The sequence below is a fragment of the Oikopleura dioica genome, chromosome 1 (assembly GCF_907165135.1).
Source record: "Oikopleura dioica chromosome 1, OKI2018_I68_1.0, whole genome shotgun sequence".
Classification (NCBI taxonomy): domain Eukaryota; kingdom Metazoa; phylum Chordata; class Appendicularia; order Copelata; family Oikopleuridae; genus Oikopleura; species Oikopleura dioica.
Window position 1 is genome coordinate 4083929 of NC_137291.1, and position 14027 is coordinate 4097955.

The window sequence follows — 14027 nt, forward strand, 5'->3', positions numbered from 1 at the left end:
AAAATTGAAATGCGCCTTTGCACATCCTTAATCTCTCGCTCTTTAAAATTTCAGGGAATTATCGCGCACCACCAGCGCTCTGCAGCGGATTAAGTCTGACCTACTTCGCGCTGCGCTCCTTTTCTCACTCGTAAGTCAGGTTCAATTTGGATTTTTTATTATTTTCAAAGTGAAAATATAGGTTTTTGATACTGGAGATTTCAAATTTTGAAAAATATTTACAAAAAATCAATGCGAAATCAACTCAAACGGTCAAAACAAGAGCTACAAGTAATATGAGAATGAGGTTAGCAGACAGAAAAACGGAAATTTAAGTTGAAATTATGAAAGCCTGTATTCGATTTAGTATTGTCTGAAAATTTGGCGAGAATCGGATGAGCGAGTCGCGAGTTATTCAAGTTTTCGCTTAAACTACAATGGAATGTACAATTCGTCCCGCGCTCATACGCGCGGATTCGTCCCACGCGGTTAACGCCCCGAAAATAGAAATTGCAGAGATTAAAAGATTGTATTCTCCATTCCCAGCCGAAAATTTTCAACCCCCTTTTGTTTGGGAATTTTTATGAGAAGCGTTTTGTTTCGCACTTCAAAGAGATTATTGTTCCTGAGAAAGAATAATAAATTTCCTCTTCACACGCCTCGGGCGACTTCCGTTTTTTGAAGTGGCTTTTTTAGAATTTCAATGAGCGAATAAATCCTTGTTTTCTTAATTTTTTTGGTGATCGATCGATGGTTTTTTTTTGGACTTTTGATCCTTCTCTTGAACTAAGTTTATGGCAGGCTGGAAAAGGCTGCATGGGAGAATGGCGACAAATCGAGATTGGAGGCTCAAGGATCAAGCTACTTCCGCCCGAAAGCGGCTGACGGATTACCGAAAAATCGGAAAAGGAGGGAAAATTAGAGAGTCACTCTCACGGCTTTCTTTTGACCTAAGGATGTCAATGGCGAATGCCCTTAATTTTTGCCTAAAATTTGAGGCCTTGCGCTCAGCAACCTGTGTAGAAACCTGAGTCAGGGTCAGTCAGAAAGTTTTCTATGAAAAGCTTCTTTCAAACCCTGACTCAGGTTTTTACACAGGCTCATACGCTGAGTACAAGAGAGAAATCTGTTTTTCGAGTCGAAAAATAGACATTGTTCAAAACACATCGCACAGAAAAAAATATTCTCCGGCGCCCTGGGGCGTGTGAAAAGTCAAAAACTTTTGTGATTGCAATTGATGGATCAGTGGCGACATGCTGAGGCTTGTTTCAGCTGAAGATCGCCTGCTGCGACGCTTATTATGCGCTTTCTGATGATGCTTATCATTAAATTTGTACTGTTGGCTTCATGCTGGGTGTTTGTTTATTTGAAAATGGGTTGTTTGAATTTCATGGTCGGTAAAAATTTGAGTCAAAAAAGCCCACTTTTTTCGGTCAATATGCATTTTGTTCCCTGGCTAATCCAGGCTCTTAAAAATTCTAGTTCCCAGAAGTCATCGATCCAAAGAAAAGCAAGGAAAAGCCCCCTCCACTTTTGGCTTGAGAGGAATACACGTGCTTCCGCCGGAAAGGATGTTTTATATTTCGCGCTCGACTGAAGATCCGCATTTTTTCTTGTACCCGAGACATTTCCGCTTCACTTCAAGTGGATCAACATATTTTCCGGAAAACAGAATTCGCAAAAATATTTTTGAAAAAGCCAAAATTTTGAATTTTTGTCTCAAAAAATGTTTTTCTTTGACTTTCAATTTCACAAAAAAATTTCAATTTATCGAAAAAAATCGTAAAAATAATTACCAAAATGGCGCGTTCTACCATCAATGATCATAAAGGACATCAAAAAAGCGCGACCCTTGACTGCCGGCTCTTCGTTGAAGGGTTAAGGGTACACTCGTTTTGGCTTTGATCCCTTCCTCCTCGTCAAATTCAACGAGCACTTGAGTCCGTTTGTGGCGACTCTTTCAACTCATTATTTGCGCTAATTATTTTTGCACTTCAAGAAAATTGGGCCCTTCCTTTGAGCCTCCTTTACAAAGAAAGAAATTTGTTTTCCCGCTTTTTCTCATAAATCCAGGATAATGACAACCTTCCCCTTAATTTTAAAAAATTTAAAACGAGAAAAAAATAAAAATTTTATTTTGTTTTTTCTTCATAAAAAAGTAACTAAAATTTGATCTTTTGAATAGTAATTTGCTTATTCTAAAAAATAAGGGTATCACTTTGCAAAATTTTATTTTCATAAATATATTAATACATTATTGAAGATATCCTCTTCAGCATCGCAATTTTCGACATGAAGATAAGAAATACAAACAAGCTCAGACATTTCCAAAAAACACCATAGACCGGAAGTAAGGGGCGCCGTCACGTGACCTCTCTTAGATGATGGCGCGCTGGTGCGAACTTTGGCCCCTTATATTTTCGAAATTTTCGCTTGTTTTTTCACAAGAAATTTTAAACTGAAACTTGATTATTGAAAGTTTTGTTTCATTTAAACGGATATTTTCAAATTGCAAGAATGGCGACCTCAGATTTGCTAACGAACCAGTACGACGAACAAGAGATGGTCTTCAAGACCCTTGGCCAGCTGCAGAAAATGCTTCCACCTTCAAACGAAGAAGAAAGCTTCGAAACAGACGAATTTTCCATCCTCCTCTCCGCGATCGAATACATCCAGTGGCTCAGTGACGCCTTGAAATCCTACTGAAGAGCGAGATACAGTGTAATTTGCTTTCACTCTGATTATTCATCCTTCATTTGACAGTTTACAGTAGCATTCGCTGCGTGCCTTACAATTTTCTTCCCGTGTTTTACTTTTTTTATCAGAACTGCCCAGACTTCTTTGCTTTTTTCAATTTCATCTTTTTGATTATGTATAAAATAAAATGAAAAACAAATTTTTGATGTGAGGTTCCGTTTCAGTATGAAGAATTTAGCCGGTTTTAGATTTCATATGAAATTTTTGATAAAATGAAACAAGATGAATTCGTCTTATTCTACAGAAAATCAAAAAACCTCTGCCTTGAAACTTATTTTCTTGCTGTGATATTTATCTTCAATAAAATGCGATTTGATTATGAAGCCCTTACCTGCGTGTTAAATCTGTTTCAATCAGAAAATGCAAAAGAAAAAAGTTGTGGAATCCGCATACGAGAATTTTGACGAAAGCAAAAAGAAAATTCATCTTCGAGAGAAGCAAAAAACTAGCATGAATCTATTTCAAGGAATTATTCAAAAATTTTCTTTCAATTGCTCCTGCCAGAATTAAAGTATTTTGATTTTTTCTGACATCAAAAATTGCTTATAAAGGATTTTTCTCCAAGAATATCAAAATGGGAAAATGTCTACCAGACAAGCTGAGCCAGGGTTCTGAAAGCTTTGAACGATGACTCAGAATCATAACAAAGGTTTCGAAGCCAAGGCTATTATTTTACTAAAGGTCCAAAATCAAGGAACTTAATAAATTTTCAAAGAAAAATTTTCTTCCTTGATTTCAACATTATTAATTTGTCTAGCAATCAAATTTGCACCAAAATCGTGTGACTGCGATTTTGCCAGTCAACAATCGAAAATCATAAATTTGCGCCTCGACATTTTTCTGATCGATTACGTAAACATCGAATTTCACGCTTCTGCTCATCGAAAATGGCAAATAATTTGTGTGCCTGAAAAACAAGTTATCCAGCTGTTTGCCTGAAAAATATCTGCTCGCATGGGCAAACACGCACGTGGCCGGTTACATACACATTTTATTTTTATATTTCCGGCTTTTGCGCACAATTTCGCGCCTCGCCAAACCCCAAATCGCCGCGAATTTAACGGCGGAAGTCGCGAAATACCGACGGGATTTTGAGATCATCATCAATTTCTTTGATCTCCAACAAAAATGAAAAGACAAATGAAAAGTTTGAAATGGTGGACATCAAAGAAACAAATGGATTTGACTAGTGATACCTTTATTTTTATCAAAAGCAATAAAAATAAAGAATTTTTTGCTGATTCTCCGAAATTTTCGGCGAATAAGGAGCTGAAAAGGGAGGTAAAAAAAATCTGAAATCTGATTGGCTTACCCCCCAAATACAGAAATCTGATTGGTTCGAAACGAAACTTTTAGAATTTTTTATTCAAGAAATCAAAAAATCTTCATCTTTCATCATAAAATTGCATTTTCTTCAAATTTCTTCTTGAGTTTTTATCGGAGAATGTTCGATCAACTTGAAAATCAGCTTACACGAAGAGACGAGCTTTTCCGAGAATTGAATAATTTGCTTGACAGTCTCTTTTTCATCAGGCGACGCGTTTAGATCATTGCAGAGAACAAAAAGCTGGCGAACGAAAATGAGAAATGTCGTCAGTTGAAGTTGAATTCGAGCGCGGTGGTTTTCTGATTCGGATTCTTAATTCTTAAGTTTTTGAAAGGGTCATTCAAGAAAGGCTTGAATCCGTTCCTGAGGGAATTTTCGGCAGAATTTGGTTATTGACAACTCGATTTAGTAATTTTCCCTCATCAGCGATAAATTTTCCAAGAGATCTTTTCAGGGCTTCATTTTTACGTCCCCTTATCTCAATTTATATTCAGTTATTTGAAGCTTCTTTCCTTGCGGATCCAAGATCATCCTTTTCAACCTCTTTCAGTCCAGCAACTGCTTCATTAATTCCCATCCAGTGGACCTCCGCATCGGTCGTTTTCAAAAAACTCTTCCATGATTTTCCCTTTCCAAAGTATCGCTGAAGCGTGTTTTGTCCACTCACGCTGAAGATCTCAATCGTCTTTTCCACAAGTTTAGGTTTTCCATGTTCTCGCCAAAAAGTCGCCACTAGCATGCCAAGAACGGCGATAATGGCAGCAAGGGTGACGAAAGAAATCGCAATGTTGACTTTTTCGTCTTTTTCGGACATTTTCTCTTTTTGGAAAGATCGATCGAAAGGCTCAGCATTTGATTCACTGGTACTCAGCAATGCAGCCGAGTTAAAAATGCATTTCAAGTGCATGAACTTATTAAGCGAGCTTGGCTAAATTGATGACGAAGGGGGATGATAAGAACAGCTGTGGGGAGGGAGGAGAATATTGATTTTGATCTGTCAACTTTTCTTTCAAGCCGATTTCGGTATAAGTTATACCGTATAAGTTTATACGTCGGCCTTTTCTCAATCATATATGATTATTTATTGACTAGAATGATCTGTTAAGGAATGATCTGAATTGGAGGTCTTTATCATTATTGATTCACAAACATCCTGAAAAATAACTGCACATTGTCGAAATTTAAGAATCATTTATGGTTCCTAAAATTTTTATTTTCGGGTGAACCATTTTTTCCTCGAGATAATTTTCCTAAAGAAAATTGAATATTTTTGGTGCAAATTTTTGAGCGCGAAAAAGACTCATCCCTTTCTAAAAAATCTAAGGCAAGATTCTAGAGGGAACGCGATTCTACCGTTCAATACTACTCTTTTTTAAGACTCGAAAAATCTCCCTTATTTTGTTTAATAACGAAAGTGCAAATATGCACAAGAACGTTACTTTTCGCGCAATCGCTCAAATACGGCGAAATTTAATAAAAAAATCTTTCGAAGCTGCCCCCAGTCTGCGAAATCTACCTCCTGCTGACAGTGTGAGAAACCTCCTTTCAGAGAAGCGCCTTTTCAAAAGAATCATTACAAAAAGAATTTGATATTTATCCTCAAAATGAAGAATAATTCTTACGAGGTGAACTTATAAAAAAAGGATTTAGAAAATATTTTTTTTTAGCTTTTTGAAAACGAAAACTTGCAAGAATTAAAATTAAACGAGAGAACCGAGGAAAATGAATTGCCAGAAAATAGATGTTCAAGTCATGGCCACAGTCACAAAAATGATCGAGGAAAAAAGCGGCTCATAATCGCTTCTATTTTAACATTAATCTTCGTTGTCGGCGAATTCGTGGCGGGAATTTTGGCGAAATCAACGGCAGTCCAAGCAGATGCGGCTCATATGCTTACGGATTTGCTCTCTTTTGGAATTTCTTTATTGGCGATTTCGCTTTCTGACAGGTAAATCGACCTAAAAAGTAATAACTTATTACTAATAAGCAAAATTCATTAGTCGGAAAAATTTTTTTTCAAAAAGATTTCCGCCCGAATAATCATCTTTTTTATGACAGAATCATATTTACACTTGCTGAAGAATTAAAAATAATTCAGGCGCGCGACGAATACTCTTACCTCCGGCTGGGATCGAGCCGAAGTTCTCGGCGCTACTTTTACAATCATTCTTCTCTGGATCATCACCGCGGTCTTAGGATACATAGCCGTTGAAAACATGAAAAACCCAGAAGAAGATCTCAACGAAAACATCATGATCGCCATTTCCAGCGCTGCGATCGCCTTCAACATTCTCCTCGCCTGTGTTTTAAGGGGATCTGGTCATGGCCACACTCACGGACCTGGAGCTGGGCATAATCACAGTCATGACGCGGTCAATATTCGAGCAGCAATGGTTCATATCGTCGGCGATTTGGTTCAAAGCATAGGAGTTTTAGCCGCAGGAATATTCGTCAAATGCTATCCTGGGCATAGAGAAGTCGCTGTTTTGGCGGATCCGATTTGCACTTTTTTGTTCATGACAATTGTCTTTTTCACCACTCTGCCGATCATCAGGGACTTGGCTTTTATTTTGATGGGTAAGTCCATATTTCAAAAACCCTTCATAAAAGAAATTAGGTGGAGTTCCGGAAGAAGTAACAGTCAACATAAAAACTACCCTCGTTCATTTCGGAAGCTTGAAATCAATTCAAATCTTTCAAATAACACCGGAAAAGTACTCTCTTTCAATAGAAATTGAAAGTGACTCGACGACAGAAGACATAAAACAAGCTCTGAGAAAATTGGAGCATAATTTTCAAAGTATTTTTGTTGAAATCTGCTGAAAATATTCTTAGATTATGAATAAATTGTAACTTCCATTACGCAACAGAAAAAGTAATGAATTTTTATATCACAATAAAAAAAAACGCGAAAAAAGAGTCATTCTTGCATTTTGAGTTGTCCTTCGTATCAAAAGTACCCTACTGAGTCAACCAAATGACGCTTCAAAAAGTGTGAAACCAACCTGCCTTCTGACACAGTATAACTCCCACTCAGCACCGTTGCAGCAAAAAAAAAAACATTCAAAAATGCAATTTCTTGAAGACCAGAGAATCGAGAAACTAAGAGAGAAATTTTTAACCTACAGCGCCGAATTTGGAAAATGCTTGGTTGATGGAATCGTGCAAGTTTCGGTGAACCCCTGCAAAGATGCTGAGTTTAAGTTCAATATGATGCTTCTTTCGATCGTCAATTTTATCATCGTTTCATGTAAGAATCGGGAAGCTTTGTTGAAAACCTGAGTCAGGATCTGAGTTTTGTTTTCAGATTTTCGGAGCAGTGGAAGCCTTCTTGTATCCATCACACTGTATCTCCTCCTATTCTTCAATTTGGCCCTCAAATCGCGATGGCTAGACCCTAGTGGAAAGGTCATCTTCATCACAAATGTCGATTCTGGCTACGGACAAGAACTGGCAAAATACCTGATCAATCGAGGAGCAAAAGTGATCGCCGGAGCGAGCGATCCGATGGCTTCATCTTTACTTCAACTCAGAGAAGATGGCGTTTATTTGATCAAATTCGACATTTCCAGCGACGAGAAATTGAACGAAAGCATGATGAGACTGCGGCTGAGATTGTCGACTTGGAGCAAAGACTTGCATGGGGTGGTGGTGAACTCGGGGGTCGATGCATTTGGCGATTTTGAATGGAGCGGGGTCAAGTATTTGAAGAAAATTACCGAAATCAACGTCTGGCAAATTGCGGAGCTTGTGAAAGATCTTCTAGAGGTAAGACTGCGCTCAAGCGGATCGGCAATCTGAGTCGGAGTCCTTAGAATTCAGATTTCCTAGCCGATTTCTTCGAGAATAATCTCTTTTTTCAAGCTCGTTCGCCCCCAGAAATCGCCCTGTCGAATCGCATTCCACTCCAATCACCTTGTAGACCTCCCTGAACCGGGAAATCTGCCCCTAACGCTGTCAAAAAGCGCGTTACGCTGCCTCGTCACAGCTCTTCAAAGCGAGAACAGGAATTCAAACGTCTTCTTCAGCTCTATCTACCCTGGTGTTTTCTGTTATAATAATCCGTGCATTCTTTCGTTGGAGAATCGAGATGCGCTGCAGAAGAATATCATGAATCAAATGAGTCCGCAGACGAAGAAGATCTTAAAATCGATTTACTTGGAGAAAAGGATTCAGTACTGCACAAGTCGATTTGAAGGGTTCAATTCGCTGGAGCCGGTGCTGGATTATTACTTTGACGCTCTGTTTAGGTAAGTCAAGCAAGCAAAAGTGACGATATACGCGCTCAGAAACCTGTGTAGCTACCTGAGTAAGGGTTTTACTCTCGCAACGCGGCCTTATCAAGACCCCGACTCAGGTTTATACACAGGTTAACGTGTGCAAATTTGACGATGATCAGTGATCACTGATAATCAAAATTTCCCCTAGTTTGGAGCCCGAATTGGAGTACTTTCCTGTCGACTTCCAAACCCGTGCGCATATTTGGCTTCGCAAAATCTGCCCCTCTCTCTCGAACAAAATCCTGAACCGCAACGCACTGAAACTACTCAACTACAAAAAGAAGAAGCTGCAATAACTAACCACGACTTTGTTTTACTGAAAAAGATGTTTTATTACAATTTTAATATGAAAAGAGGGAGGTAGAAAAGGGAGTTCAGTTTTCTGTGAAGCGGAATGAAATGTAGAAAAAGGGGAAAAGTTTCCAGCTTGGAAAATGTCGCGTTTTCTTCGTTTCTTCTTCTCAAACGGAGCCTCTTCGGACGACCATGTTGACCTTGCCGAGCTTGGAGACGAGGAGGGCGTTGATCTGCTCTTCGGTCATGTTCCACACGGGCTTGTCGTCGATTCGGAGGACTTTATCTTCTCGCTAGAAATAGAGAGTTATGCGTTTGCTGTGGAGTTTTTGAAAGTACCTTGAGTTTGAGCCAGGCATTGGTATTCTTGGAGAGAGAGACATTGGAGACTTTGGCAAGTGAGTTGTCTTCTTTTTTGATTGTGATTCCGTGGTTTTCACCGATTCGGACGTTGACGGAATAGGTCTTCTCCTTGAAAAAAGGGTAAATTCTTGCATTCTATCGTTTAAGAAACTTTAAAACACATAAAAAAGGGAAGAACTTACTGTTTTTGGCTGTGGCGCAGACATTTTCAAACTGTAAACTGACCATTTCTCTGATTTTCATCAATTCAAAATAAGCGATTCTAGAGAAAACAACTCACTTCTGAGAAAAAAAAATCAACAAAATGGATGAATTCGTCAGGTTCATTTTATTTTTATTGCAAAACTTGGGAATACAGAAGACTCAACCAAATTTAGCAGTCACTTCCAGATTTTTCAGCTTTCCGAGTTTCTTCAAGTTCACTCGTGTCACTTCTTCTTCCTTTGGTTTCAGGTTTATGAGGGGTTCAGAGGTCTCATCGTCCGAATTTTCGTTCTTTTCGTCAATTTCCATCGGTTCAGCGTCTTCTTTTGGCGCTGTTTTTGCTCGGGCAAGCTCGTTTTGCCGTGTTGAAAGCTCGTTTGCTTCCAATAAAGTGCTACAATCGCAATTAAAAGGCTTTAAAAGGGTGATTCGAAGCTTACTTTAAAAGATTGCCAGCAAAGTCAGTCGCCTTCGGCAAAAGATACGCGGGCAAATAGAGCAACTCCCTCAGCTTATCGCTCGACAACACAAGCTTTTCAGCGACCTGTACTTCCTCAACAGGGGCTGTCACTTTTAACATTCCGCCGACGGGCGTCATCATTTTTGTTTCCTGAACACGCATTTCCGGCTCGCACTTTTTCTGAAGTTCTTCGACTTCTTCTTTTGACGAAAGCTAGAAAAATGTCTGATTGCGGAGTCAAGGACTGGGCAGTTACCTTGAGAAGCGATCCACCTTTAGCAAGAACAACAATTTTATTCTGGCTGAAAATATGCGCAGAGAGGATATCTTTCTTCGTTGTTGCAGTCGTCTGAAGAATAGTTAAAGAAAAGCTCGTTGATAGGACTTAAGGAAAACCTTGATTTTTCCGCTTGCTCCAGCGAAAATTCGTAACCTTGTTTCCGATTTGCTTTTTTCCGCGCTGACGAAAATGTCCATTGATGGATGCCTCCAGATTTTCCAAAATGTCGAGTCGTTCTTGTTCGAAATAATCCTTCAACCGATGTGAGAGAGATCGCTTGTGAAGCTCCTACCTGATCAAACTGCAGGTTATCAGATCCCAAAGATAGTAGCCGTCTTTTTTGCCGACCAAAAGGTTGTGTTTTGCGTCTCCACGGCAGAAGTAAACTCTTGTTAGGCCTTTTGAACTTTCTACTGGAGGCAGTAGCGTATCTTAGGTAAGGATTAGGTATTGTCCGTTGATTTTGATCAATTATTGCTACCTGTGAAAGCAAGATTCGAAGAAGCGTAAATCACACATTTCGATCTTGAAATTGACGCGACAATGCTAAAGGAAATGATAAAAATTGAATAACTTTGGAAAGAAAAAGTACCTTTGATCCTCAGAAACGTCGAAATGCCTGACCGCTTCGTTCCTGTAACCACCGATATGCGTCGTAATCCACCGCCCGTCAATTTCCTCCCATTTCTTTAATTTGCCGTCGCTGCCGGCTGTGATGAAGCACTTCTGATTCAATAGTTGAATGTGAGTGATGTTCCCAACATGAGCGCGGACTTGAAACATGTTTTACAAACGCCGAAACATAAGCGTTGATCAATTAATTTTCCGAAAACACGATCCTATATGCGTTTCATCAATCCACCGCTCGCCCTCGTGAGTCCAAAGACGAATGGTGTCCCGCTGACTGCTCATTGTTGTCGTTTTTCGCTCGACAGTAACCATTCGTTTCTCGAAAATGTCGACCAAGACGATCGAAGAAGCCGATGAAAAGAAACCAGATTGAAAGACGATGTTTTCGCGAGTTACATCAAGCTAAAAACAATCATTAAAAAAGCTACAGTCGACCTGATGACCTACCCTTGAAACTTCTTTATTTCTCTCAAGCGAGTACATCTGAAGCATGCCTGGACGACTATTCGCCACGATCGCATCAGTATTTGGATCCCAAGAAAGTCCTGCTTCGTATTGATCCATCACATTCTTCGTAAAGCCACTGATCGTGTGTTTTATGCTCATATGATTGACAAGTTGAATCGAGTTATCAGCAAGCGACAGGAGCGTCCATTCGCCAAAATTCGCCACCCAAACAACCGGAGCGTTGAGGCGAGGGATAAAGGCGCGGCTATTCGAGTCAGTCGTGTTCTTCCAGTTTTCAACGAGGAAGACGGCTTCAGCGCCGCCGGACATGATGTTTACCCCATCTGTGCTGTAGCAGGCGTCGAATTCGATCTTGGCTCCGCCCTGGTCGACCGCATCGTCACGACCTTGATGCCAGTGGAAAACTGTGTTTGTGACGGCTTCTTTCGCTGCCTTGTTGCTACTTGTTTCCAAAAGGTTCGAATAGACGATGTTCTTTCCGGAAGAAAAACTCACGAGGACAGACTCTTCGCGCGGGTGATAGTCCAGTTTATCGGCTTGACCGTCTTTAAAAGTGAAGGAGACCTTTTTCGATTTTAAAGAATCAAGGCTGATGATCTTCATGAATTTCGGAGACACCAAGAAGGCAATTTTCGAGCCTTTTCCGTTCAAAGACCATTGTCGATCGACCCCACCGTTTTTGTTGATTCTTTCTTTCAAAATATCGGCGAAGATGAACTTTGGTTCGACTGAAATCGTTCGCTCCGAACTCTCCGGAAACGGAATTCTTGCGTAGCCGCCGTTGACGATAAGATGCAGCTCTTTTTCAGTAGCTTTGACTGCGTTGACGCCTTCATCTTTTGAAACCCTGATGGTTCTGAGGAGTGCGAAATCGTCGACGGACCAAATTCGAATAGTTCCATCGAGGGAGGAAGAAATGAGAGAGAGTGGCTGGGTTGGGTGAGGGATGATGGAGGTGACGGTGTCTGTATGACCAGTCAAAGAAGCGACGAAATCGGAAGTGTAAACTGAATATACGCGGATCGCATCGCCAGTGATGGCACAAACGTAGTCGCCGACAAGACAAGGGATAGACTGAAGAGATGATTTGAGATTGGTTTTTGAGATCCTAAGTTTTTCTACACATGATGTGAAGCAAAACCTTTCTTCCAGGCAAAACGAATCCTTTCCTTACCTGTAACAAACAGTGGCCACCAAGCTCGGTCAAAAACGAGGTCTTCGCGAGCTTTTCTTTCTTTTCCTGACTCGCCTGCTTTTCAGGCTTCTTATGCGTCGCGTTCTTCGCACTCGCCGGCTTCTTCTTCCCTCGCTTTGTCTTTTTCCTCTTCAACACCTCCTCGTTCTCGACTGTCACAGTCATCTTACTGTAAGTGCACTTTTCTAAGGAGAGAAACGAGTTGTTTTTAGATTGTGAGTTCTTTCCGTTTATTTTTAATAATTTTTTCTGTAACTCGCAGTAACAGAGCAAAAGTGGCTAAATTGAAATTCTTGAACTTTCGGAAATTTACAGTAATACATGTAATAACTTCGTATATTGCCTGAAAGGGAATTAGCGCGCTAGAATGGAAAAAGGAAGCGGCTTACCGTGAAAAGAGAGTGAGAAAAAAAGAGTGTTCTAGACAGCTAAAATTGACTATTCGCGCTCGGCAATGATGGTGAGGATTTCGTCGACTTCGTCGTTGCTCAGTTGGCGGAATTGGTTGTCGCTGGTGGCGACGGCGACCTCGATCTCTTGAGGCTTGAAGTCGGTGGCGATCACGTGTTGCAAGGTTGTGATTGCTAGAAAAAATGGTTAAACCAACAAGTAAGGAACATGTCAATCTTTTGTCTCCAAATTTGGACCTAATTTCTCTTTATTGGGTAGAAACACTTACCGAGCTCGGCGGTTTCTTTGAGTCCCCATTTCTCCTGATCAGTTTTCTTTCGAAGTTTCTTCTCCAAAAAGTTAGTTGCTTCAGTTTGCTTTGCTCCGATGGCGACCGCCTTGAAACCGGCAGTGTATCCTTGAATCGATCATTTTCGGAATAGAGAAAAGGGAGATCTACCTGAAGGGTCAGTTCTGTAAAGAAGCGGCACTTGATTTTCATCGTCGTATCCGATAATGAGAGAGGCGACGCCGAGAGCACGGGTTCCTGGTTCTTGGGTGTAAACTTGAGCGATTGAAGCCATTCGGTGAGCCAGCTGATCGCAGGGCATATCATAAGCTGAAGAGCAAATGTCAGAATAGGAGAATTTGAGCTATTGCTAACCGTTTTTGTAGTTCCAATTCATGGTTTCATATCTTGCTCGTCGGACAAACTCGCGCGAATCAGCGGACAGGCCGCAAACGACGCATCCATTTGAGCCGCCGATTTTCCAAACGCGGGACATCGAATCCGCATCTAAATATCGTGAGATAAAGGAGGTGGCGTGTTCTTTACCGATAAGTTTGTCTGGAACCTTCTTCTGAATGACGAGTGCCGAGCAAGTGTCGCCGCGAACTCCGACTGCTGTTAATCCGCCTTGGTTGATTGCTTTGAACGCATATTCTACTTGATACAGACGACCTTCCGGACTAAAAAGGGTGAATTTATAGAATATTTTTTGCTCAAAGCGAGGCCGTTAGGCCGAGTATGAGCGAAGCCCCCGCCCTCAACCTCTTTTTTCAGTAGAAAGACGCATATTCGCGGAATTTTCAACAAAGAAAAGATTTTAGGGAGGAGACTTCGCCCCCATACTCGGCCTGACGGCCTCGGGTTGAGTATCAAATCGGTATGTTTCTGGGAAAATAAGGGAATTCCTTTGTAAATCACCTCCTTTTTTAATTTCTTCATATTCATTTACCTGAAAATCGTGATATTTCTGTCAAAACCAGCTGACGATCCCCGCGACATTCTCTACTTTTTATCTGAAATTCACACAATTTATTAAAAATCTGTAAAAAAATATCAGCGCAGATATAATTCTAGAGAACGGAAAAGAGTTTCTCTTTTGTCTCGTTTCGCA

At 40.5% G+C, this 14027-nt stretch overlaps 5 protein-coding genes and 1 long non-coding RNA gene across 7 annotated transcripts; 2 read left to right on the forward strand and 4 right to left on the reverse strand.

Annotated features, from left to right (window-relative positions):
• The first annotated feature begins 5844 nt into the window (after nt 1-5844).
• On the forward strand, nt 5845-6886 carry LOC145711650 (proton-coupled zinc antiporter SLC30A2-like). The gene is made up of 3 exons (XM_081789337.1): nt 5845-6011; nt 6162-6640; nt 6681-6886. Exons 1-3 carry the CDS (start codon nt 5953-5955, stop codon nt 6884-6886), a joined length of 744 nt encoding a protein of 247 aa, XP_081645463.1. The 5' UTR covers nt 5845-5952.
• Nucleotides 6887-7095: 209 nt separating this feature from the next.
• LOC145695745 (D-beta-hydroxybutyrate dehydrogenase, mitochondrial-like) lies at nt 7096-8690 on the forward strand. The gene is made up of 4 exons (XM_081772762.1): nt 7096-7313; nt 7371-7831; nt 7928-8313; nt 8492-8690. The coding sequence occupies exons 1-4, from the start codon at nt 7133-7135 to the stop codon at nt 8637-8639; spliced, it is 1176 nt and encodes a 391-aa protein (XP_081628888.1). The 5' UTR covers nt 7096-7132; the 3' UTR covers nt 8640-8690.
• Nucleotides 8691-8717: 27 nt separating this feature from the next.
• On the reverse strand, nt 8718-9304 carry LOC145695747 (uncharacterized). The gene is made up of 3 exons (XR_014133774.1): nt 9183-9304; nt 8977-9108; nt 8718-8930 (listed from the first exon to the last, which is right to left on the reverse strand). It is a non-coding gene; the product is annotated as an uncharacterized LOC145695747 (long non-coding RNA).
• A 5-nt stretch (nt 9305-9309) lies between these two features.
• On the reverse strand, nt 9310-10742 carry LOC145695746 (uncharacterized). The gene is made up of 7 exons (XM_081772763.1): nt 10537-10742; nt 10426-10490; nt 10237-10375; nt 10061-10196; nt 9921-10013; nt 9645-9877; nt 9310-9598 (listed from the first exon to the last, which is right to left on the reverse strand). The coding sequence occupies exons 1-7, from the start codon at nt 10725-10727 to the stop codon at nt 9364-9366; spliced, it is 1092 nt and encodes a 363-aa protein (XP_081628889.1). The 5' UTR covers nt 10728-10742; the 3' UTR covers nt 9310-9363.
• Nucleotides 10743-12418, reverse strand: LOC145695744 (WD repeat-containing protein 75-like). The gene is made up of 3 exons (XM_081772761.1): nt 12217-12418; nt 11022-12116; nt 10743-10976 (listed from the first exon to the last, which is right to left on the reverse strand). Exons 1-3 carry the CDS (start codon nt 12400-12402, stop codon nt 10758-10760), a joined length of 1500 nt encoding a protein of 499 aa, XP_081628887.1. The 5' UTR covers nt 12403-12418; the 3' UTR covers nt 10743-10757.
• A 24-nt stretch (nt 12419-12442) lies between these two features.
• On the reverse strand, nt 12443-13968 carry LOC145695749 (proteasome subunit alpha type-6-like). 2 transcript variants are annotated; one of them, XM_081772765.1, is made up of 7 exons: nt 13866-13968; nt 13463-13596; nt 13292-13423; nt 13088-13246; nt 12917-13045; nt 12627-12821; nt 12443-12580 (listed from the first exon to the last, which is right to left on the reverse strand). In XM_081772765.1, exons 1-6 carry the CDS (start codon nt 13913-13915, stop codon nt 12676-12678), a joined length of 750 nt encoding a protein of 249 aa, XP_081628891.1. In that variant the 5' UTR covers nt 13916-13968; the 3' UTR covers nt 12443-12580; nt 12627-12675. The 2 variants fall into 2 exon arrangements, with proteins under 2 accessions (XP_081628891.1, XP_081628890.1); XM_081772764.1 differs by having other exon boundaries at nt 12483-12821.
• Between the last annotated feature and the right edge of the window lie 59 nt (nt 13969-14027).

Bases quoted from the DNA above. Each gene is read 5' to 3' on its own strand.
- LOC145711650 (XM_081789337.1), top strand. From the start codon at position 5,953: ATGCTTACGGATTTGCTCTCTTTTGGAATTTCTTTATTGGCGATTTCG. The intron at 6,012-6,161 runs GTAAATCGACCT...AAAATAATTCAG, and splicing joins GCGATTTCGCTTTCTGACAG to GCGCGCGACGAATACTCTTA. The intron at 6,641-6,680 runs GTAAGTCCATAT...AAAAGAAATTAG, and splicing joins CTTGGCTTTTATTTTGATGG to GTGGAGTTCCGGAAGAAGTA.
- LOC145695745 (XM_081772762.1), top strand. From the start codon at position 7,133: ATGCAATTTCTTGAAGACCAGAGAATCGAGAAACTAAGAGAGAAATTT. The intron at 7,832-7,927 runs GTAAGACTGCGC...TCTTTTTTCAAG, and splicing joins TTGTGAAAGATCTTCTAGAG to CTCGTTCGCCCCCAGAAATC. The intron at 8,314-8,491 runs GTAAGTCAAGCA...AATTTCCCCTAG, and splicing joins TACTTTGACGCTCTGTTTAG to TTTGGAGCCCGAATTGGAGT.
- LOC145695746 (XM_081772763.1), bottom strand. From the start codon at position 10,727: ATGTTTCAAGTCCGCGCTCATGTTGGGAACATCACTCACATTCAACTA. The intron at 10,376-10,425 runs GTAGCAATAATT...TCCTTACCTAAG, and splicing joins TTCGAATCTTGCTTTCACAG to ATACGCTACTGCCTCCAGTA. The intron at 9,878-9,920 runs GTAACTGCCCAG...ACATTTTTCTAG, and splicing joins AAGGTGGATCGCTTCTCAAG to CTTTCGTCAAAAGAAGAAGT.
- LOC145695744 (XM_081772761.1), bottom strand. From the start codon at position 12,402: ATGACTGTGACAGTCGAGAACGAGGAGGTGTTGAAGAGGAAAAAGACA. The intron at 12,117-12,216 runs GTAAGGAAAGGA...TCATCTCTTCAG, and splicing joins GTGGCCACTGTTTGTTACAG to TCTATCCCTTGTCTTGTCGG. The intron at 10,977-11,021 runs GTAGGTCATCAG...GATTGTTTTTAG, and splicing joins GAAATAAAGAAGTTTCAAGG to CTTGATGTAACTCGCGAAAA.
- LOC145695749 (XM_081772765.1), bottom strand. From the start codon at position 13,915: ATGTCGCGGGGATCGTCAGCTGGTTTTGACAGAAATATCACGATTTTC. The intron at 13,597-13,865 runs GTAAATGAATAT...CACCCTTTTTAG, and splicing joins AGAAATATCACGATTTTCAG to TCCGGAAGGTCGTCTGTATC. The intron at 13,424-13,462 runs GTAAAGAACACG...CACGATATTTAG, and splicing joins GGTTCCAGACAAACTTATCG to ATGCGGATTCGATGTCCCGC.